This window comes from Colobus angolensis, unplaced genomic scaffold, assembly GCF_000951035.1.
Source record: "Colobus angolensis palliatus isolate OR3802 unplaced genomic scaffold, Cang.pa_1.0 Scaffold104, whole genome shotgun sequence".
NCBI lineage: Eukaryota > Metazoa > Chordata > Mammalia > Primates > Cercopithecidae > Colobus > Colobus angolensis.
In genome coordinates, this window is record NW_012111364.1 from 1597902 (window position 1) to 1623789 (window position 25888).

The 25888-nt window shown below is 34.3% G+C and overlaps 1 protein-coding gene across 2 annotated transcripts in view; it reads left to right on the forward strand.

The window, feature by feature from the left end:
* The window catches only part of DGKB (diacylglycerol kinase, beta 90kDa), a 766018-nt gene that overhangs the window by 186152 nt on the left and 553978 nt on the right, over positions 1-25888 (forward strand). For both annotated transcript variants that reach the window (XM_011942803.1, XM_011942812.1), the window contains 3 exons: positions 10200-10343; positions 21678-21727; positions 25589-25663. In XM_011942803.1, coding sequence (XP_011798193.1) covers positions 10200-10343; positions 21678-21727; positions 25589-25663 — 269 coding nt within the window. The remainder of the gene's footprint in view (positions 1-10199; positions 10344-21677; positions 21728-25588; positions 25664-25888) is intronic.

A 25888-nucleotide genomic window follows, 5' to 3' on the forward strand; every position in this document is an offset into this window, starting at 1 on the left:
GAAAGAAAGAAAGAAAGAAAGAAAGAAAGAAAGAAAGAAAGAAAGAAAGAAAGAAAGAAAGAAAGAAAGAGAGAGAGAAAGAGAGAAAGGAGGGAGGGAGGGAAGGAAGGAAGGAAGGCAGGCAGGCAGGCAGGCTGGAAAGTGCAGTTTGAGGTTGAAGATGACCAGGAGTCTGGGATTCTCATGATTCACTTAAACTAAGATAGGAGATCAAAAAGTTCATTTCTGTTGGTCCCAGAGCAGATGATGCTCATGGCTTTGTAAGTATTGGGCATGTCCTGGAGTGGAATGAGGGAAGAGGGCCCGTCAAGGTCATAGCCCCAAGGACCTTAGGAGACTGGAGGAAGATAGACTTGTCAAGAGCACTGAGAGGTCTGGGTCTGGCCTAGACTCCAGTTGTGCTGCTGCAGACGAGGCGAGAGAGGTAGCCAAGACCAGGTGGTGAAGAGTTTTGCCTGTCATACTAAGTGATGCATTTTATCCAGAAGAAATTGGAAAGCCATTATGAGATTTTAAGCCAGAAAATAATTACACTGCTAGTGATGTAGAAGCTATCATGGAGAATGAGGTTGAAGGTGTAAAAGGGTCCAGAAGATATTTCAGATTGAGAGTAGATGTAGTAACAGCTATCTCTGAAAAAAAATTAGGTGCCTTATCATTGGTTCCCAGCTCTCCCATTGCTTGTTTGATGAGGCAATGGGTTAATTTGTACTGTGATGCTACATGTATCAATAAGCTATAATATCAATAGGAAGATTATGCCATTTTATGTTTTCTGTTCATTGAAGTCACACCCCAAGTACTTTTTAGGCAGAAAAGGAAAAACGATTCTTTTATGTCTGTCAGAAAGTTAATCAATTAAGAACAGAAAATTGTACAATGAGAATGAGATACTTGAACCTTGGGAGAAATGTTCTTTCACCAAATAGACTTACTGAATGTTCTTGTCCAAAGGTGTACTTTATTAATTGTGCTGAGAAGAAGATATTTCTCTTATTAGGACTGTCTTGAGGATACTAAATATATATGTGTGTATGTGTATTTTTTATTACTGTGCTGTACCTTAACAGATCTTTTATAATTGGTAAGTTATTTCAGTTTCCACAATGCAAACAAGGAAAGACAGGGTCCCCAAAACACAAACCGAACAGACTACATAGCTTGTGTGACTATAAGATCGGGGAGTTCCTGACACATAGTAGATATTTTAAATATTTTGATATTTATTAATGTCGATATACTTATTACTATTGAGGTAATAAACTTACTGACATAGAAATGCTCCAGGAATAAAGATGAAATAAATTCTGTCTACTGGCCAATTCACATTTATTTATACCAACATTTACATTCCATATACCTCTGTAGTATTGAATTCATACTTATAGTTATTATCATTAGAAGTAATGATCCACAAATTATTTTACTTCAAAAAATATTTTATCCTGCCAGCCTCTTCCTTGCAATAATTTTGTGGTCTTGTTTTTAATACAATTACTGCCAGTAAGGGATGATTTCTCTTCAAGTCTCTCCTTTAATCATTAAATGGTTTTTAATATATTAGACTTGATTAATCAGGTTTCTTTTTTTCTTCCATCTGAATATTCTAAGTAAAATTTGGTCCTCAAATTTTCCATCTTTACTTTATTATTAGATTTATTCACCCAACACACAGGGATTTCTGTATTTTCATTTGCATCTGAATGATTGCATACTAAATGATAGTGTTGTCTTAACATTTTTGTACTTTCATATTCAAAAATATTTATTTACAGTTGGTAATATTATAGTAAAAGGAAATAAGAGATTTAATACCCTGCAGAGGCCCAAATCCATCATAACATTTTTTCACTCATAAAAACACCTAGTCATAGCTAGAAAATATGCAATGGTGTTGGACACTTGCTTTGATCCCCTGGAATGAAAACTCTGTGGAAATGGGATTTTCCTCCTTTGTTCAATGCTTTATCCTCAGTGCCTGGGATCTGGTTTTACATGACTAATCTTAAGGGTCCTGAATATTTATTGTGTTTATGATTATAAAGGGCATGCTAGTTGTATATCTAACAAAAACACAGATGAGCAATAAGAAAAATCATACATAAAGATTTGGCAAATATATGTGCGTGTTTACACATGCAAGCACACATATAAATACATGTTCACAAACATATTAAGATGGATGGCCCAAGACATGGGCCAAATGGAAGATGAAAATTTAGAGTTCTGAGCTATGGCTATGATTTCTAATATTCTTTCAAATGTTTACGACTTAATCAATGTATCCACTCTTAAGAGTCTTGAAAACCAGACTCTTAAAATGAAGATCTTTTATTGAGAGGCAGAAGACAGTTTCCTCTGATTTATTTTTCTCTGACCAGCCTCACAGAATCATGCTTAGAGTATAAAACTCCAATTCAGGCCAGGCACGGTGGCTCACGTCTGTAATCCTAGCACTTTGGAAGGCCAAGGTGGGTGGATCACCTGAGGTCAGGATTTTGAAAACAGCCTGGCTAACATAGCGAAACCCCGTCTCTACTAAAAATACAAGAATTAGCTGGGTGTGGTGGCAGGTGCCTGTTATCCCAGCTACTTGGGAGGCTGAGGTGGGAGAATCACTTGAACCTGGGTGGCAGATGTTACAGTGAGCTGAGATTGAACCACTGCACTTCAGCCTGGGCGACAGAGCGAGACTCTGTCTCAAAAATAAATAAATAAATAAATAAATAAATAAATATAATGAAACTTCAATTCAGACTGCATTTTGAGTCATACGTGTGCAACTCGTTCTCACTTCTGCTTTCTTAAATGTAAAATGAGGATAATATGTGTATGTATTTTACTAACTATTGTGAAACTGAAAAAAAAACATGATGCATGTAAATCATTTGAAATAGTATTGTGTACATTATAAATGCTTAATAAATGTCAGTCATTACCATTATTCATTAAATAAATTATGTTTCACTGTTTTGGTGTGCATACATAGCATAAAGGTCAAATTCAACATATTAGTTGGGCATGGTTGCTTGCACCTGTAATCCCAGCACTTTGGGAGGCCAAGGTGCGTAGATCGCTTGAGGTCAGGAGTTTGACACCAGTCTGGCCAACATGGTGAAACTCTGTCTCTACCAAGAAATACAAAAATTAGCTGGGTGTGGTGGCTCACACCTGTAATTCCAGCTTCTTGCAGGCTGAGGTGGGAGAATCTCTTGAACCCTGGAGGTGGAGGTTGTAGTGAACATGCCACTGCACTCCAGCCTGGGCATCACAGAGTGAGACCCTGTCTCAAAAAAAAAATCGACATATCATTTTTCTTAAAGATATTATACATTCTGAACAATATCTGTACAGTGAAATTTAAGATTATTGAAATTTATTTTCATGTGATAAATACAGAAAATTTGGCATCATGGGCTCTTTTAATATGTGGTGGTTTAATTATTTTTGTCCCATACTTACATATATTCAAATTACTCAGAGTAATTTAAATAGTTTTCAATTATTTACCTGCATACAGTACATAGCCTACACAACTGTATTATCTGCATACAGTATATAGCCTACACAACTTAATATGGTACCCACTAGCTATCCATTGCTATTTAAATTTAAATTCACTAATAATTTTGGTCAAATAATCATAGGTAGTTAATTTTATTGTATTGAAGAGTGCAGAAAGGTTTTTTCTGTTTGTTTGATTGTTTTGTTTGTTTGTTTTCAAGAGACAGAATCTTGCTCTGTTTGTTGCCCAGACTGCAGTGGTGTGATCATAGCTTACTGTAACCTTGAATTCCTGGGTTCAAGTGATCCTCTTGCTCAGCCCCCCAGGTAGCTGGGACTACAAATGCATGCTACCCTACTGGGTAATTTTTAATTTTTTTATAGAGATGAAGTTTCTCTATTTTGCCCAGGTTGCGGCTCGAACTCCTGGACTCAAGTGATCTTTTTGCCTTGGCCTCCCAAAACACTAGGATTATGGGTGTGAACCACTGCTCTCAGCCTGCAGAAAATTTTACTGGACAGCACTTGTGTAGACAGATCTCATTTTTACTGCTTTTAAAAAGATTCCAAAGTTTGGAATTAGATGATTTGTCCTCACCTTTTTGCTCCGTTGACTGACTGGTATGTGATCACGTACAGTTTACTTACTGACTTTCCACTTTCTCATGTTTAAAACAGAATTGTAGGGTCAAATAAGACCACTGTACAAAAATATTGTTTGCACACAACCAGAGCTGTTATTAATATTGTTCCTTCACAGAGATTACTCTGCTTTTCAAACATTATCCCCAAAGACCTGCACTTTAAGTCTTTCTCCCTGTAATTGCTTGTTTGAGGTTTTTGCCAATGTCCAAACAGATGAAAACCAGAGTGTGTTCTCAGAGAGGTTTGTCTGATCCCAGTTTCATATCGGGGACTGTAGCTCACAGTCTGTCTTCTCTTTATAAGGAATCACTATCTCTATTACATTTCTTATTCACTGAAAATGCCATCTACCTCATTTTGCTGTCTTTTTGGATAAACATAAAGAACGAAAGATAATTATAACGTACTACAACAAGCATAGTTGAAAGATTAAGTGTAAAAATCATGAAATGTATGATAATACTGGTATCAACTATTTTTATTCTGATTATCTATGCTACTCATTATGACCAATAGTAAGGATGTTGGAAATGTAATTATATTATGTGATAAATAAATCTGATACATTTCTGTAAATTGAACCAATATTTTAAAATAAAAAGCTAAATTACCAGTGTTTTATGGCCTTATAAATTTAGAAATGTAATTCATGTTATTGTTTTTGACTATTTCATTAAGAAATAGAGAAAATGTCACTGTTTTCATTATCTGAACTGCAAGTGTTTGAAAATAAAACAAACTGGACCAGAGGCACTAATTTAACAGGTACCCAAAACTTATCTGCTAAGAACTGAACCTGAGGCTGGAATTAAAATTATCTATTAAACACAACTTTTGAGGTTATTGTTTCAAGAAGTGAAGTGTCTAGATTGGAGGATAATGAAAATCATGTGTTTAGAAATATGATAACAGTAGGCAACATTCGATTTAACTAATGCTAACTACTTTTTGTAACTAAAGCTTTGAAGAAAAGAATGTGTATATGCATATGTATGTATGTGTATATATAATGAAATTATTTTAACAGAAATAAATGCTAAGTGCAGGATAATTATTCCTAATAAGAGTAATATGCTCCAGTTACAATGGTTATTTTTCACTTTATTTTGTACTTTGTTGTATATTATAATATATACACATACACATATTTTATATACATATATACACACACACACACATACACATTGACTTCACTTTTGTGATGAAATATTTAAAGTCGTATAGCCTAGGGCAAGTAGAAGAATCTGCAGATTATACTACTTTAAGTTTCAATTGCAATATTTACTCTGAAGCTCTGAAGCAATATTTAGCTCTGATCACTTGAGGCCAACAAACAAACAAACAAATAAACCCACCCTTTTGTTTTGCCCAGCTATATGTTTCGTTTTAGTTATAAAGAGAGAATTTCGCTGATGACTGGGTGGGTAAAATTGACCTTTGTTAATTAAAGATAGAATTTTGAGCTTCCTCACCAGAGGCTATTGCTGTTAGAGAGGATCCCACTTACTATTTCATGTTGTCATTTTACGATCTCAGCTGTAGTCAAGAAGCCTGGCTTGCAACTTCTTGGTTGCCATACATGTTGTCTCCTAAGCTTCTAAATAACCATTAGATTAGTGCAAACTTCTTAAAAGGAAAAAGGACTTTTCTTCAGGATAGTGAACTGCATTTGAGGAAGGTAAGTAGTGAGCTTCAGCCAGATTTAGGGAAGGGGCAAAAAAAAAAAAGAAAAAAAGTAGAGTAGTGTGTAAAAATAACCCCTATGGAGTTAGATTGAGGACTAGTGCCTGCTTTCAGAAAAATAAATGATAACATAATATAAATAAACATAAGAGAAAGTGGGCTGATCTTGAGGAGGTGGTGGGAGCAGGAATAAACCTGTGAGCTTTTTAATTTTAATTTTATTTTTACTTTTATTATTATTATTATTATTAATTTGAGACAGTCTTGCTCTGCCACCCAGGCTGGAGTACAGTGGCACAATCTTGGCTCACTGCAACCTCCGCCTCCTGGGTTCAAGCAATTCTCCTGCCTCAGCCTCCGAAGTAGCTGGGACTACAAGCATGCAGCATCACGCTCAGTTAATTTTTGTATTTCTAGTACAGATGGGGTTTCATCATGTTGGACAGGATGTACTCGATCTCTTGACCTTGTGATCTGCCCGCCTCAGCCTTCCAAAGTGCTGGGATTACAGGCATGAGTCACGGTACCCGGCTGAGCTTTTTTATTAATTAAACACCTCAAAATTTAATCAAGTTGATGAATGAATAAACTGTAGTACATCCCAACAATGCAATGTTACTCAGTGATAAAAAGAAACGAGCTATCAGACCATAACAAGACATAGAGGAAATGTAAATGCATATTAATAACAGAAAAAAGCCAGTGTGAATAGCCAGTCTGTATGATTTCAACTCTATGACACTATGGGAAAGGCAAAATTAGGAAGAAAATAAAAGGTTCAGAGGTGGGTGGGAGGGCAGAGATAAATAAACAGAGTAGAAATATTTTAGGGCAGCGAAACTTCTCTGAAAGATCCTATAATGGTGGACACATCATTATACACCTGTCCAAACTCATAGAATATACAACAAAAAGAGAACCCTAATATATATTATAGAGATTGGATAGTAATGAGATGTCAATGTAGTTTAACCAATTGTAACTAATGTACTCCTTTGGTGGGGAATGTTGGTAGTGGGGAAGAATATGCATGTGTAGTGGGTAATAACTTTATAAATAGAAGTAGAATTAATGTGAAACATAGAGAGATATTTGAAATAAGCAAGGCTTTAGTAAAGAAAATGAAGGCAAGATGTAAAGCAGTGTTCAATCTCTGTACGGTCTCAATTTTGTTGTGAGCCTCAAGTTTTTTAAAAAAGAATAGTCTTAAAAAAATTAAGTCCTGTTCCATAATTTCCTTTTTATCAGATAATAATAATAAAAGGTCTTTGACATTTTATCTTCTTCTTCAGTGTCCTCTATAAATCATTGCAAAAGAATATATTTTACCCCTCATATTTGGCTGCTATTGGACTTAAGGAAGAGTTGATTAGTTCTTCAATGTCTAGATTGAATATATGCCCGTATTTCTTTTACATAAACTTTAAGCTATTTAAATGTAAAACTATGACACAATTAAATATGTGATATAGCTTTAATATTCAGTTGATAATATTTCATGGAAAGAAAATACATGATACAGCTTTAAACATTCAGTTATCCATATTTCATGTAATAAATACATGATACAGCTTTAAATGTTCAATTAACAATATTTCATGAAAAGAAAATGGAAAATATTACTTATTTTTTCAAACAAAAATAATTTAGTACAGTAGCATATTCCTTCAAAAACGTGGTGCTAAATACAAATTATATGTGTACGTTCATGCTCAATTTATACATTACATACAGAAAAGACAAAATTATGTGATCCTTACATTCTCAATTGTTTGTGTTCAGTATGCTGAAAGCTGATAATTAAACACCGTGTACCTTAGTTGTGTAAGTACAAATGATCATGCCGTGTTCTAAATAAAGTGAAGATCTATAATATATTTGACTTTCTTTCAAATAAATGTCAGAGCATGGTCTTTTATTTCTTTTTTGTTTTGTTCTGAATTTTTCTATAAAAGAGTTAAATCAAGCTGATTAAATCATTTCAGTACCACAGGGGGAAACGTTGGAAAAGAGGATTAGCTCATCAGCAGGATGAGTTAGGTCACAGCTTATCCAACCATAATTCAAGAGCTGTGTTCTCCAAGTCTGAAAGTTATAGTCATGTCAAGGGTCAGAGCCAAATGTTTTTTATCATAAGTTGGAACTGCTTATTCCTGCAGCTGGCTGAGCTTTAGTTGTCTAGTTTCAATTATTCGGGTCTTTTTTTTTTTTTTTTTTAAAGCTCAGTATTGTCTTCAATTTTCTGCCTTCCTTGGTTCATAAATAACTATTAGTTTGTATTGATACTTCTATTAAGAAGGAAAGTCCATTTACAATATATGTCTCTGTTGATAACTTTCTAAACAGGAGTAGAATTAATGTAAAACATAATGCCAAATTTAAAATAAGTAAGACTTCATTTAAAAAAGAAATGGGCCAGGTATTGTGGCTCACACCTGTAATCTCAGCACTTTAGGAGGCTGAGGTGAGTAGATCACGAGGTCAGGAGTTTGAGACCAGCCTGACCAACATAGTGAAACCTCATCTCTACTAAAAATACAAAAAAAAAAAAATAATAATAACCGGGCGTAGTGACATGCACCGGTAATCCCAGCTACTCAGGAGGCTGAGACAGGAGAATCACTTGAACTCAGGAGGCAGAGGTTGCAGTGAGCCAAGATTGCGCCATTGCACTCCAGTCCCTGGGTGACAGAGTGAGACTCTGTCTCAAAAACAAAAAAAGGATGAAAGACAAAAAGCGTGTTTTTTTCAAACTGTGATTTTTGATCCATTGGTGGCTAGTAAGTTCAGTTTAGATGGTCTTTGAGAAAAATTTTAAGAATAGAATAGAATAGGAGTAGGTTAATATAGAAAAGAAAATATTTGAGGAATTATGAATCCCACTAGTGTGTGTGTGTGTGCATGCATGTGCACTGTGTTAAGATGGAAATTATTTTTCTTACATTTTTATGATTGACCTTGAACAAAAATAGTTTGTAAGCTACCAGTGTAGAAACAAGAAGATGAACTTGTCTTGCTGGTTATGAAACTCTGGGAAATTGAAATCTGTAAGACTGTCCCTAATCTGTAAAATGGGGAAAATGCACTCTACCTCACAGGGTTCATGTAAGAATAATGTGCAATAATATGTGTTAAAGCTCCTACCATGATTTCAGTCACATATTAGGCACTCAGTAAATAGTTCCCTTTATTAAAAAGCTCCTACTATGATTTCAGTCACATATTAGGCACTCAGTAAATAGTTCCCTTTATTAGTGACAACATCACCAATGATAAAACTAACTTGGGACATTTCACAACACATTGAATTATATGCCTGGGAATCTTCAGATGTCTTGACGAGATGATGGGTATTCATGGAAAGTTACAAATTGAAAAAGTAGACTAGAGTGAGAGATATGCAGGTAGATCTGTGCTAAGAACAGGGTTCTAGAACTGTATTTTGTTCCAATTATTCCTTACAGTAGCTTCTGGTTGATTAGGAATCTAGTAGTCATTCAACCCATTAATTATTTCTCCCAAATACCTCTAAAAATGTCGTATATACCTCAAGGGATAATTGGAGTTTATCTTCAGGCCTTGTCAGATACACACAATCTGACTTCAGTGGCTTCTGGGTAAGATAGAACTAACGAGTTATTGTGAACATATTTCAGTTAGATTATCACCAGACAGGTAATAAGCAACCTATATCCTTGTCATAGCACAGACACAGATAATGGGTTTCAGAAATAAAGTGAGAACCATTTAAAAACCAAACCACTAATATGTTTTTACCTCTCTAATATCCATCATGTTTATCCAGAGTTTTGCTTATGTTCTCTTTATTCTTACTCATGGGCAAATCCTTTGATGGTAAAAAAGGATGTCTTCTTCATGGTACTGGCAAATATTTGAAACAAATACATGACTTTATGAATGGATGATTACTTATTATCAAACTTATACTGTGAAAGACTCACATTTTTTTCTTTAGTATTTTGTGAAAAGTCCATTTTAAATATCTTCCCAATGGATTTATAGCTGTCACTACCTAAAGCAGAGAAAGGTGGGATAAGGAAGTGGGTCTTCAAGCATTCACATGTGCACCAACTCACCTAGGGTAATATTATTCTGACCCGAATACCATCCAATGGGTGACAGAGCAGCGCCATGTCTGTGGATCCCAAAGAACTCTCCTTCATCTACAACAGTCGTAGGCTGTGTCTAGCTGCTATACTGATATTCCAGAGAATTTGGTTATTCTATGCCTAAAAAATATAATTTTCTATGTAGCCTGTGTGTTCTCTCTCTCTTTTCTTAATTTGTTTTCTGTTTGAGATCACTGTAAATAATTAACAAAATATAAAGACAATTTTTTTTTCCAGGTCTGAGAATGAATAAAGGTGCCATCACCCCTCCCCGGACTACTTCTCCTGCAAATTCAAGTTCCCCAGAAGTAATCCACCTGAAGGACATTGTCTGTTACCTGTCTCTGCTTGAAAGAGGAAGACCTGAGGATAAGCTTGAGTGTATGTGTTTCTTCATTTTGGTTACTTGTCACCGTTGGGGGCAGGAGAAAGGACTGAATATTGATTAACTTAAAATTGCATTAGTACAGTTTTATACTTTTTGTGAAATAAAGTGACCCTGCTTAATAGTAAAAATTTCCTCCTGCTGAGAATCAAACAATTAAAAGATATTAAGATCTATTAATTTCAGGCTCTTATTTATCAAGTTCCATTTATTACTGATTATTTCTTGATTATGTTTGTCATATGACTTTAAAAAATTGTTCCTCAGTTCTTTGGAGTTAACAAGACATGGCGCTGCTCTGTCACCCATTGGATGGTATTCGGGTCTAATAACAAGATGTTATTAGAAAGTAGCCTTTGAGTTGTTTTCCTAAAGCATTTATTTCTAGTGTGTGAAGAAACCTTCCCATTAGTGAGTAAGAAACTTGCCTATAAGTATGCAACCTGCACCTTTTCCCCAGTGGAAATCTCCCTTGCAGTCTTCAGCACTAACACTCTTGTTGGCAGAGACACATTATTTCTCAAATGCTAAACCTGAAAGTGTCATTTATAGTATTCAATACTGGATATTATAAATCATTAAACAATAGCTTTGTTTCTTTTAGGATATGGTGGATAGAGAATTTCTATTCAGCTGAGGGAAAGTAAATAATTACTGTCTTTAACAAAATATAGTGACTGAGCTCTCTCTGGTGGCTAACTATGCTCATTGCAATATAAGAAAATATTTTTCAAGCATTTACTCTAAACCTGATCATTTGATCATCTATTCTATCTCTGAGGCTCTTTCTAAATATAGTCCTGGCAACTTACTCAATAATCTGATAAATCTGATTATATAGGATATGGTAAATTTAATGAAGAATGCTTGCTACTAGAATGATAGTGAAGATAATAGATCTAAACTTTAATACTTCTAAAGCAAATATAAATAATCATGCTGTCTCAGAATTATTATTGGGAGGCATTTTTAGTTAAATTTAATAGTAACTTTTTGATAATATTTCTCCTTCCAATAAAGGATTTACTGTAATGTGATTATTTAAGAGTCACACCTGCTTAGGTTATGAATAAACCATATGAATATCATTCTTTAAATATATATTTATTATTCGTAAATGTTGAATATTTGCACTTCAAGATTTATTTTGTATTCCTAATAAGTTACAGAACTCTGTCTCATTCCAAAGTAAATATTAATGTTCAGTGAATTTCTATTGAAGTGACAGCCAGAGAGAAAGTTTGCTCAGGTGTTATCGGGAGCACGTTTGGGATGATTATAAACATATAAAGACAAACATTTTTTCCACATCTGAAAATGAATAAAGGCACCATCCATCCTCCCCAAGATGGTATTTGGTCTTGCAGTTTAACTATTTCTGGGTCAACTGGATGTATATTGCTTTTAAGGTGGAATTCCTGAGAAGAATGCTTTTGAGTTTTCAGTGTGCATCCTTGAACCCACATAGATTTTGTCCACAGTTGCACATAGAATGTTAACTCACCACACTTTTCAAAAAGACATGATGAATCTCATCCAACTGACCTGCCATTTACTTTTCTTTAGTGTTCTCAACCCCCTTCTCTCTGTTTTTTTCTTTGACTTTCCCAGCTTTTTTTCGAGCTTACACTGGATGCATTGCATTTTCCTTTTTTTTAAAACCATTTCTTCAGACCGTTCTTACAGGCAGTGTTGTTATGGCCCGGAATTATCACTATCATTTTCACCAAACTCTTCAAAATACATGATGCTGTCGGTCTGTTTTCTCATATCCTCTGATTTGGTGATTCTTACCACGGCTATACATCAGAATCATCCGAAGTTTGGTTTTCCTTTTCTTTTTAAATGCCAATGCCTGGCCCTTTCCTATGTCAATTAAATAACAATCTCTCTTCCTCATCCACTTTCTTAACAATTTACTATATATTTTTACTCTTCTAAATTGCATATGTAAAAATTACTAACATGTATTCTTTTACAGTTACAGATTCTTAAAAACGAATTCTCAGTAAGACTCCAAACATTTGTATTGATGGTTAGTTTAATACATACTTACTCCAAAAGGGTTACGACTTATTAAATACAGTATAGACCAAAATAATGAAAATGAGAAAAAGCAATTATAATTAACACAGAGACACACGTGAATAAGCACCTAAAATTAACTTTTGCAGGTCAATGTTGAATTTGGATCTTATTTCCAGGTAGCTAAGCAGAAAGAAATACACACACGTTGATTTAGGTTAGAGGTTCTCAAACTTTATCACACATCAGAATCACCTGCAGGACAGGTATATCTGATTCAGCTGACCTGGGGTGGGGTCTGAAAATGTGCATTTCTAAAAGTTTCCAGGTGATGCTGATGCTAATGTTCCAGGGACCACATTTTGAGAAGCACTGGCTTATGCAATTCCTTCTGTCCAGTGAAAACACACATACACAAAGAATTCACCTGAAATAACAATTGTTTTTCTTGGAGTTGATGAATAGTGACAGTATTTGTTAGGTACTTTTACCTGGGTTATTAGATAAAAGAATTACACGGTTGTCAATGTTTATATAAGTAGTACTTTTTTCCCCAAATAATATTTAAAAAATCTATTCAGTGCTTCCCACCACTTTCCATTGCCTGTCTTTTCTGCCAGGCATTTATAAAATGTTTATTATAAAGCTTATTCCATTAAAAAATAGCAAATGAAAGTTCCCAAATGTTTTACTTATTACAGGAAGTCCTCACTTAACATCCTCAATAGGTTTTTGGAAGCTGTGACTTGAAGTAGAACAATGTATATAACAAAACCATTTTTTTTTGCTCATCAATGTTATAACAAAATGTCATGGAAGGAAAGGATGTTATTCGAGAACCCTCTGTACATTGTTTTGCTTGAAGTCACGGTTTCCCAGTATCTAGCAATCATATTGAGTACTTACCATGTAAGTCATGTCTTCAACTTTATTTCCTTTACGCAATCCTAATTCTTCTCTCTGAGGAACTTCCCCGTCCCAAGGCTCTATCAGGTAGAGGTGTTTGTTACCCTTAGATGAGTGCTTTTGCATGCATGCATACGTGCATGTGTGCCTGTGTGTGTTTGGGTTGTGGGGAATTCCATTTTTATCTCCCCTTGTTGGTACCAAGTACCAACCGCCCCTGTGAATGAACAAGGACGTGGTCTCAGGGCTGATTTGCCCTTCTAACTTCAAGCGCTCCTTCATACTTTATGGAGAGTCATCAGCCTCTGTTTTACCCTCAAATCCTGTGGCTTTGCCTCCATTTTATTTCAGCTCTTCACTTCTATTACAATACTCCAAGCCTTGTAACTGCCGAGAACTGCTATTATTCTAAAACTAAACTGTCAACTTTACTTTGATCCCAGCCCGTATTCACTTAGCTTCTCACTCTCCTACTTTTAATTTAACTATTGCATAGTACAGTAATTAAGAACCTTGACTCTTCATTTATAATGATTGAATGCAAACCCTAGGTTGAGAATTAACTGTCTCAGTGATCTGAGTGCATTTTTAAAACTTCCTCAGGACTCAATTTTCTCAACTGTAAAATTGGGATGATTAAATAGTCTCTATCCTATAGGATAACTATGAGGATTAGATAAACTAATATTTTTTCACATATGTCCCTTCACATTTATTACTTTACATAAATGCATGTTAGGCGAAATAAAAGTAAATTAAAACTGTTTTACCCTTGCCCATTTTACTCTCTCTTGAATTTGCCTGCTGACTTTTGGTTGTCCATCCTTTCAAATTTGAACTGATCTCATAATCCATGATGTCAATTATTTTTTCACACTTAATTTCAGTTATTCAACTTATTTGCTCCTATACTATACTGAGTGGCGGAGAATTGGTGAAATAAAAATATAATTCTTTGGGTTGTAGCTCTACTCAAAACCTCAGCTGGCCTTCAGTGCTCGGTGTTTCTCTCATCTAGTTTTCTAGTTAAAAGTTAATCCATATAATGTTTTCTTTTTCCAAACAGCTACCTTTTTAATCATCATCTTATTCATTAAGTGTATGTTCTTGCAACTTCTTTTTATTTTACTTAAAACCTTATCAACTAATATACTTTTTTTTTTCTGTTTCTCTTCTGATTCAGAGTGAAAAAGTCCCTTTGATAGTTCCTGATTTCATAATGCATAAAATTGAAACCCTTAACTGGGCATACATACACTGATCTGACTCCACACTCTGCCAGGCTTGCTTTGACTGTGACCTGCACACATATGCACATACCATGTCCTAGTCACGTGGGTCAACTTTTCTAACATCAGACAAACCCTGAACTTTTCCACTTTCATCCCTTTGATTACAATGTGCAATTGCTGGGTTTCACCCCCCTGCTTCCCCACAGTGTATATTTGATCGAGTCTAGTCCACATTTGAGGTTTACCCTGCATCATGAATCTCTTGCCATCTCCTAATTGGATTTATTTTGCTCTCTTTTGTACCCTTGCACCTACATCTGTGTGTGTGTGTGTGTGTGTGTGTGTGTGTGTGTGTGTGTGTGTTTCAACAGGTAGATGCTCAATAAATGATAGTTAAATGGAAGTGTATTAAAGTCAATGGGTAAAAATAAAGTCAATGAGTGCCTGAAAATATAAAAATAACATCAACTGTTTAAGATATCGAATAATACTAACTTTATATTTTTGACTTTAAAATACATGATATTCACATTTGAATTTGTGCTTATCAAGTTATTAATGATTCAACAAGAATTTTTAATATTATCTTACATTTTCTTAAAATGTATCACTGAAGAGAAAATCAATAGGGAAATATTCAGAAAGTAGATAACTGACATACAGAGATTGAACAGTCACCTACATATTAAAAGTTACTTCCCCATGCAGTATTAACCTTAGAAACAATGAAATTTAATAGTGAAGAAACCTTAAAGATCACCTAGTCAACTTTCCTATAGTTTGTCAATGAAAAAAAAAAAGAAAACAATAGAGGGTAGTTATTAATTACACTACCAGTTTATCTAGTTATGACTAAAACCCATAATTTCTGAGCTACTTTATAGGGCTCCTTTTATTTTGAAAAGCTGTCTTTTGTTGTTTTTAGTGTTGTTTCTCTCGTGAATAAAAGCAGAATCTATCTCTCTGTTATACTGGGTGTGAAACACACCTAAGCAGCTGATAGTTTTCACTCTGCTTTTAAAGTTTATTAAATCAGTATTGAAATATACAAGAGTGGAAAAAAGTGAATTAAAGAAATTCCAGCTTAAATGCCTTTTATAAATATATTTTACATTTTATATTAATAACATATCATATCATATCATATAATGATCATATCAACAACATATAATGGCAAGTGCAAAACACCAGAGTATGTATAGTAGGATATATTCATTATGAAAACAGATAGAAACTTGCAAATCTTTTGGAAGAGAAAAAAATTGGGATATAAAAATGTATCTTGCATAATATGCCTTTGCTCTGATCTTTTAACTAAATACATGTGTGGGCATATAATTGTTTCTATATAAAGTGAAATTACATGAGCATAAAAATAGGAAAAATGTGGGTTAAACTAGTTTATAACATTGAAGCAGGTACCCCTATTTGGAAGCTGTCATGTTGTCAGAATAATTTTAACATTGGGCTTTTTAAGCTTTTGCAGCCAAATATCTATATATTTATTTTGTTTTTAAAAATAAGATCCTTTTGTTCAGTGATTCCCTTGACCTTCGGGCCTGACTTTACTTTTAAATACTAAGAAATAGTCTTACTATATAATTTGAAAATTCAATATTAATAATGTCAATATTATTTTTAAATATAGTTTTAAAAGGGAAAGGTTTTATAGGCTCACCAGGCCAAACAAATTTTATTTTCCATGGAGTTAATAACTGCCTTTTTTCTAACTTAATTAATTGCTTTTCTTATTTATTTATTTAGAGACATAGTCTCACTCTTGTTTCCCAGACTAGAGTGCAGTGACACAATCTTGGCTCACTGCAACCTCCGCCTCTTGGGTTCCAGTGATTTTCCTGCCTCAGCTTCGCTAGTAGATGAGATTACAGACACATGGCACCATGCCTGGCTAATTTTTGTATTTTAGTAGAGATGAGGTTTCACCATGTTGGTCAGCCTGGTCTCGAACTCCTGACCTCAAATGATCCACCCGCCTCATTTTCTCTATTTCTATAACTAATCAATTCCCAATTTCTCCACCATGAATTTATGTTTGTAAACTTGCGCTCTTCATTTGCTCTTGAATATTTTAATTGATAATCACTTTCACCCTTTATTTTAGTTGTTCTCTTTCTTGAACCAATATTATTTGGATGCTGAACATCCAAGACAGAACTCTGAATTATTATTTTTTCTTTTTTTTTTTTCTATTTTCCACCTTCTTTTCTTTCTTCTTATGTTTTTCAGTCCATATCTGGGACATCTTTTTTACCTGGTGATGAGATTTTTCCCAATTTTTCTTACATTTAACTTCACAGAGAATCCATTTTATTCTTAGCTTGATCCTTATATGTTCCTATTTGTATTTCATGGATTGAAACTTTCCTTTTAGTTATAAGGTTTCCCCTCCTCCCTCCTTTGTTGGTTTCTTCCAAACTACTTGTGTTGAAAGAACTTTTCTGATGGTCGTACTTGTATAGATGAGTACTCATACCGATGGTATTGACTTACTGGGGATAAGGAAAGGGACTTATTCTTTCAATATTCAGTATATTCGCTTTCACATAATTACCTTGTTTTGGTCTTGTGTCCTTACACTCAGAATTCCTGAGTACCTTTAGCCCAGAATTCCTTTCATTTTCACTTTTGCAGAACTCAAAGATCTAGTCTTCTGTCGGGAGAGAGAGCTTACATACACCCCAGATAATCCTGTGAAGATTATCTGTTAATTTTCTAACTCACCACCTTTCTAAGCAAATCTATGCTTCTTCACCTCTACCAGCTTAATTTATATTTCTAAGATGTCTAAGTCAACATATATGTGTACATATTTTCTCCAGCTCCTGAAAATTGTGTTAGTGTTTTCTGCTCTCGTATTTTCTTTCTGCTTACAGATTTATTCCTATTTTATCTCTTACTGTCACTATAGTGGTAATTCAATAGAAAACCAAGGTAAATATGTGTGTTCAATACTTCGTGTTTTGCATTACCTAGCTACAATTTTAAATTAGAAAAGTAGACTTATCACTGAAAATTAAAGTCTTAGAATTTCTCTTTCTTCTCCTGGATGAAAGAAAAGTTTTATCCTTGACCTTGACTTGGTAATATTTAGAGTACACAGTACTTGGTACTCAATATATGTATGATATTTTTATTATTGTTATTATATTAACTAGAGATTAAAACTCTTCAAACTTTCTTCCTTGATGAATTAGACAGAATTTATAGAGAGCATTAACTCTTGTTAATGTGTTTAGGAATAAATTATTTAAAATATTAGATTCTTCAGGCACTAATGAAGTAGAGATTTTCGGACCAACTTTCCTACTGGAATCAACTGGAAAACTGGAACAAATGTATAGTTTTAAAACCTGTTTAAAAGTTTCAGGAAAATATCAAGGCAACTTGGATTTTTAGGGCAAATTTTCGGGAGAAAGAAACATGACTTTTTCCATTGAATTTAAGAAATTAAAGTACAAGTCACTCATATATTTTTCTAGATAACGAGCAGAATGGAAGCCAGATATTAGCAATCAAGTACAGTTATATATGTAGAGTGGATAGAATAACATGTCCAGGTTCAAGTTGGGATTATTACAGACATTTAAATTTGGCCTAACATTAGAAAGTGAAAGAATGTATTTTGCCACATTAAGAGAATAAAGAAGAAAATCATAAAAGTATTTTATCACATTCCATATGTATTCTATTCATTGTTGAAAGCAAAATAACTGTAATAGCAAAAATTCTTAAGTAACAGAAAGTAAAGAACTCCATTTATCTAATAATGTGTATATATAGGAAATTCCCATCAAACTTTAAAAGTGAAATATTGAAGTTTCTCTCATTGATACTGGGAACAAGACAAGAATGGCCACTACTCTAAGTATAATTCAACTTTGTGTCAGAGATCATTGCCCATGGCAATAAGGCAAGAAAAATACATGGAGTTTAAGAGGATGGGAAAGAAGAAATTGAAATTCATTGTTTTTTATAGACTACTCAGTAATCTACAGATAGATCAAATACTTGAATTAATAAGTGTGTTTAGCAAGAGCTGTGCCTACAAGGTAGAAATAAAAATCACTTGTATTTCTGTATGACACCAACTAATAATAAGTAAATAAAATTTAAGAAATTTTACCATTTATCAAATCAAAATTAATAAATACCTGGGAATAAATCTTTAAAAACTATTTGAAAGGTATCTATATAGAACAGTATGAAACATTACTGAGAGAAATTAAAGCTCTAAATAAAAAGGATTATAACATGGTTGTAGATTTCAAGACGCAGCATTTTAAAGATTCTCCCCCAAACAGATCGATAGATTCAGTACAATCACATTAGAAATCCAGCAGTGTTATTTTGGTTAGTTTTTTTTGTTTTGTTTTGTAATAGGAGAAAGAAAAGATTGGCAAATGTTTTCTAAATGTCGTATTCAATTCAATTCAAAAGAAGGGATGTAGAAGTCAAGATAATGGGTGTCTTTGGAGAGAGAAGAAGAAATAATGATGGAGGAGGATGAAAGGAGTTCTGATTTGTTAGTAAGAATTTGATTTCTTGATTTAGAGGTAATAGTTACATTGGTGTGTACACTTTAATAATGTATTAAATAATACATTTATCTGTAAGTGTAATATTTCAATACTAAGTTCCTTTTTAAAACCCATGTTAAGTACACACTACCCTTGGGAAAGACATAGAATCAGGTTTGTTTTAACTGGTTGTTTTTAGTAAAGCATGTTATTATTTTTAAGCAATATTTAGGAGCACACAGAATCATTGGGAGAGGTACAGAACAAATTCTAGAGGCTGCCCCTTCAGGAACGATGACCAAATGAAGTATAAAATTGGGCTGGGATGGTTTCTTCCAAACACCCGACTCATCCAGAACCCTGGATGTTCTCTCTGAAACCACTGCCACCTCCCATCACCACAATGGATTCTGTGCAGACTTCTTTTGCTTAGGTCACTAGCATCTGATTGATAACCTAGGACTGTGCTTCTGTGTGGTGGAGCCTGGGTCATGTGCACAGTCTAGCTTCAAGTCAGGCTAGTAAAGAAAAGGTATCCAGAGTTTTCATTTTCTAATGGTCTTCATAAAGTGTGATTTCCAGAAAATAGGAAGAAGTTTCAAACACCGTCAATAATGAATGCCCAATATCTATACCTTGTACCCATGTGTGTTTCTTTGAGTTCATGTTCCCAGTAAAGTCAACAAATAGGAACAGGGTTTCCACAAATTTGAGCAACGTGAAATGGTCATTTTTGCAGTCATTTACTACAGTAAGGGTTAACAGAGTCATAAATGTCCCTCAATCTAAAATATATTTAGGCTTTTCTAGGTATGTGCCTTATTCCTGGTAGTTAATCCTTTCTCTGAGTAGTCAGTCAATTTTTACCACTTACAAAGATATTTTTTACTATTTGCTGCTGCATTGCAATCTCTTGGAATGCTAGGTATGCATAATGTTGTATGTCGCTGTTTCCTTCTGCATTTTATTTATTTATTTTATTTATTTTATTTTGTTTTTTGAGACAGAGTCTCGCTCTGTTGCCCAGGCTGCAGTGCAGTGGCGCGATGTCGGCTCACTGCAAGCTCCGCCTCCCAGGTTCACGCCATTCTCCTGCCTCAGCCTCCCGAACCGCTAGACCTACAGGCGCCCGCCACCATGCCCAGCTAATTTTTCGTATTTTTAGTAGAGACGGGGTTTCACCATGTTAGCCAGGATAGTCTCGATCTCCTGACCTTATGATCCACCCACCTCGGCCTCCCAAAGTGCTGGGATTACAGGCATTTTATTTTAAATGCATTTTATTTTATTTATTGACTATGTGAGAGGGAATCATTGCCATGATTTACAAATACAGATATGTATGTCTTTTAGTTGGCTTACTATTATCGCCCTTAAGTCAAAAGACAGACATTTGTTTTCTTACACTTTAACATCTTTAACATTTGTTTGCATCTTACAATAAATAGAATATTATAGTTATATGGCTAACGTTTTATTTCTTTTTAGCAATATATAGACCAATTATGCATCTTATTAATAATCATATATTAGAATTGGTGAAATGCAGTAACCATTAAATACAAAAATAATCACCTACAGATAGACTATCAAGGTCATTATATAATTATGCCTCTTAGTTATCAACGTCTTTATTAACATTATAGACCTCAGAATCAAGATCATTCAGGAAATTATACAAGCTCAAGACAAACCCTTACTTCCATTCTTCTATTTTTACAGCTGTGTCTTTCTTCTCTGTTTATCTCAAAATGGCACCTGTGGCCTCCTCCACAGCCTCCTGGGGATGTGTGAATTATACAAGGGAATCCTCAGGCCCATCAGGGACCTCTGTCATCTGCTTTCCTGAATCCCCTAACAGAGAGCCAATGTTCTCCTTTTCCTTACTTGATTAGTTCAAAGATGAGTTACCCTCTGAAGCTCCACCTCAGATTTAAACAAATAAACCATGAAAGCCATAATCATAATGCAATTTTTCTGTGCTGGCTTCCTCCATCAGAAAGAATCTGTTATTTTGCACTCCTCCTTCCTCGCCCATACTGCTTGGGGATCAATCCTAACAATGGCATCTATTTGTATCATGATCTATGGCCTTCGGTTCACTTTTATATCTATAGCCTCCCTTAACTTTCATGGTAAATGTGTGTTATGGTAGAATGATTATTCTCATTTCACAGATAAAGAAAACAGTTTTTGACCAAGCTCTTGTAATAGTGAATGATTGATTTCAAATTATACTTGATTTCGAAAATTTCACATTAGTTGTTTTTCCTTATGCACTCTGCTCTTTAATACCCAGGCTTTGAATATTTCAACTTCTTCCCTTTTATTTTTGAGTTGACATTTAAAGATCTTGTAATAAAGAGTTTAAACAAATAATAGTACCTTTTAGTGTCTTCTAGAAACAAACAAAATTTAATAGACTTTATATGTGCTATCCAGTATTTCTATTAATTAATTAATTCATTTTCAATTAAGTTTGAGAAATAATCCCACAAATTAATTGTTTGGAGCAGGGTAGGAATTTAGTATTTGTTTTCAACACAAACTAAATGTTAATGAATATACTTTAAACTAACATTGATCTTATTTGCCTATAATCTTGTTTTCAACACCTCTTTTATTCTAGTTATGTTTCGCCTTTATGACACGGATGGGAATGGCTTCCTGGACAGCTCGGTAATTTTTTTCTTCAAATTTTCTGTGAAAACTTCAAAGAGTTTCTTCTGAAAAATGCAATGAATAAATGTATAGTTATTACCACAGAAGTCACACTTAATGTAATTTACATCCACTCGTATGGCATTTTTATCTTTTGAGTTTTTGAAAGAGAGTGATCTGAGAAAACTGTTGGGATTACAGTTGTTCTGCTGAATAGTTTTGCTACCACTACACGACTTTTTAAGATTTTTTTTTTTCTGCACTGAAGTTAGGTAAAAAAGGAAAGGCCCCAGCCTTGTCTGAATAAAACATAAGATTAAGTTGAAACCATTGATCTAGAATGAAGGAAAAACTATTCGTAACATTTGGCTTTAAGGAAACTTGAGACTAGAAGTAGAATTTTAAGGATTTGTAAAGTCAATTTAATTATCTCATTATTTTCCCAGTTTTACATGGTATCTTTAGTCCTATATGCTGCTGAAATAGGCAAATATATTTACAGATTGCTTTCACAAACTTTGCTTTTTAAATATCTCATCCAATTTAATATTCAATTTACATTCTTATTGTCATAAAAAATAAGAAAATACCATCATGCTATGCTTCACTGAAAGGAAAAGTTAAACGTTTGTTTGTAATGTATGGAAATCATTCCTAGCTTTCAGAGAAATAGAAAGTAGTTTTTCGTCCTAGTGCACAGATCAGTATCGTGCATGAAAGTCCATCTCAGGTTCTGTCCAATAATCTACCTTATGTTTGGTAACATATTTTGCATATTATATTATTTCTTGTTCTATCAAGGAAATAAAAGAATATTAATAGAATAAGTGTCATATTATGGAAATTTTGAAGTGCACCATTTTTAATATATTTAATATTATTAAAAAACAAATGTTTTGATATATTTAATAATGACTGAAATAGACATGATCTCTGAAAATGAGTGAGGTTTTCTCATCGTCTGATAGACCACCCTATGGTAGCTAAAATAGACTTTTAAAAGCAAAGCAATGAGGTTGGAAGCCTATTTACGTAACTTTGAGTAGGATAATGGTATATCAGCTTCTCCAGAGAGAGATTAAAATATATAGCTCCTACTCTAGAAAATGACCATCACTCTGAATTGATGCTGTTACTGTGGGATTTATTATGTTTAAGTCTCAGTAATTTTTCAAATACTGGCCGGGCATGGTGGCTCATGCCTGTAATCCCAGCATTTGGGGATGCCAAGGCAGGCGGATCACCTGAGGTCAGCAGTTTGAGACCAGCCTGGCCAACATGGTGAAACCCCATCTCTACTAAAAATCCAACAATTGGGCAGGCGTGGTAGTGGGCACCTGTAATCCCAGCTACTCGGGAGGCTGAGGCAGGAGAATCACTTGAGCCTAGGAGGCGGAGGTTGCAGTGAGCCGATATTGTGCCATTGCACTCCAGCCTGGTCAAGAGAGCAAGAGTCTATCTCAAAAAAAAAAAAAAAAAAAAATTGTTTTTTTTCAAATGCTATTATTTTTTAGTGTCTAGTGGTCTTCAGTTTCCCAGTAGAAATAACAAGCTACATAATAAATTTGCTCATTTTATGGTGCCATTTCATGACTAGAACTTTTCATTTCTTTTGGATACTTTAATATGTTATTATAGCACTTGTGACTACACTAATGGAAATTATATTTTAATGGAGAGTTGTTTTATTTAATGTTTCTTTTTAAATTAAATTAAAATGATGATTCTTTACTAGGCTTTAGCCATGGGTTGGCAGTTTTGATTGGAAAATTCAGTCAAATTGTCCTTATTTTTTTTTGGTCTCTGGCCATTTTTTGTTAGCATATACAGCAGATTACTAGCAATATTTAGAACTGTAGTCCCAATATTAAACAATGAGTTGCAGATAAATATATTTAGTTTTGGTTAAACTAGTCTCTACTTTCTGTAATTAAAGGTCTGGATTTCATTTCTAGGGTTTTCTCCACAATACCTACTGCTCCACTATTTTTCCTTCACTGTCAGGTTTAAATTGTACCTTCTGACATCATGTATCTTCATAACGTTAAGGTGTGGCAGTTTACCTACTGGGGACAAAACAGAAAGAAAATGATAATTTGAAAATTATCACTATTTCTAATAATAATAGTTAAGATTTGTTAATCATTTGCAATATGGCAAACAACAAAATAAATGCATTTTGTATAATAACATGTTTAATTTTTGCAGCAATACTGTGAAGGAGTTAAAGTTAGAGTAGCTATTTTGCCAATGAGAAAACTGAGTCTTAGGGGGGCTGGCATACCTAATATCACATGCCTACATAACAGTCCACCAAAAATCGTTTCTGTTCTGAAAAGATATCCAGAAACTTTAACACTTCCAAACCATTAATGCATATATAAGCAAAGATGGAGTAGGTGAGAGATTAGTCATGCATGTGTGCACAGACATGCACACTTTTAACCTATAATTTAAAGGGATTTTTGTTTTAAAATCTGTTAATCTGTAATAAATACATTTATATTTGTATTACTTCTGGAGCAGCCTGTCTTACTTAAGTAACATATTCATAATTATATTTTTTTTCTGGAGAGAGGGAATATAGCTTTCATTAGTTCCTCGGAGGGAACCACGGTTCCCCAAAAGAGAATCTGTCTTATCGTATTTCTTCTCTATTCCATAAACATCGACCACATATATTAGATTAGAGATTTGAGTAGAATAATCTTTCACTACTGTACTTTCAAGTTTCATTCTTATATACTTCTTACATTTTAAATCATATACCACTTTTCAAATTGTCACGTTTTCTTTCTTTCTTTTTTTTTTTTTTTTGAGCCGGAGTCTCTCTCTGTTGCCCGGGCTGGAGTGCAGTGGCCGGATCTCGGCTCACTGCAAACTCCGCCTCCCGGGTTCACGCCATTCTCCTGCCTCAGCCTGCCGAGTAGCTGGAACTACAGGCGCCCGCCACCTCGTCCGGCTAGTTTTTTTTGTTTGTTTGTTTTGTTTTTTTGTTTTTTTTTTTAGTAGAGACGGGGTTTCACTGTGTTAGCCAGGATGGTTTCGATCTCCTGACCTCGTGATCCGCCCGTCTCGGCCTCCCAAAGTGCTGGGATTACAGGCTTGAGCCACCGCGCCCGGCCTCAAATTGACACGTTTTCACGTAGAATTACAAGCATTTCACAAAGCCATGTTTCATCTTTTCTGTAGATAGACAAAAATTAAAACATTCGATAAATAGGTAGGAAAATGTTTTAATTAATTTAGCCAGGTCGTATGTATTTGCAATTTGAAGAACTTGCAGTTCTTCAAAGAGTTGTTAATTGAGCAGAATAATATGGAAATTCAAACTAAAATTTCATCCTCTCACAAAATAAATGCTACATATATTTGCCCTGCAAACTTTGACCCCGAACACTCTTCTATCAAAAGCAAATTATTCGATACATGACTAGAACAGTCAATATACATTCTCACTGTATCAAGATAAAAATAGACTTCTCACTTGTCCTCAATGATTTTTCCACCCTTTCACATCTGTTTTCAAGCCAAAGGTTCAGGGAATTCAGTGTCTTAAAAATCACATGTGACAATATATATCTGCTCCTGCTTTCTTGAGACACTCTCTTTTAGTAGAAGAAAATGTATTTTTTGTACATTTGTGCCCTCTCCTGGTGAACATTTCTAGACAATGTGTAAGATAAATTTATATTTAGGATTCTCTTTTCTTTATATAGTTAATTAGACCTTTAAAAAGGATTATGTACATATATATATTCCCATGGAACTCATTTAATTTTTTAAGTCACACATAGAACGAAACAATTCCTGCAAGTGAAAGATTTAAAACTCACTAAGATCTTGTAGTCATATTTTTTATCTCTCTTTCTCTTCCAGGAGCTAGAAAATATCATCAGTCAGATGATGCATGTTGCAGAATACCTTGAGTGGGATGTCACTGAACTTAATCCAGTAGGTATATGAATGATTTCACTATTGGCTAAATTCTGGAGGGCCACTCTCCTCTCCTTCACCTTCCCCTTTTCCTTCCTTCCTTCCTTCCTTCTTTCCTTCCTTCCTTAATTCCTTCCTTCCTTCCCTCCCTCCCTTCCTTCTTTCTCTCTCTTTCTCTCTCTCTTTCCTTCCTTCCTTCCTTCTTTCTTTTTTCTTTTCTTTCTTTCTTTCTTTCTTTCTTTC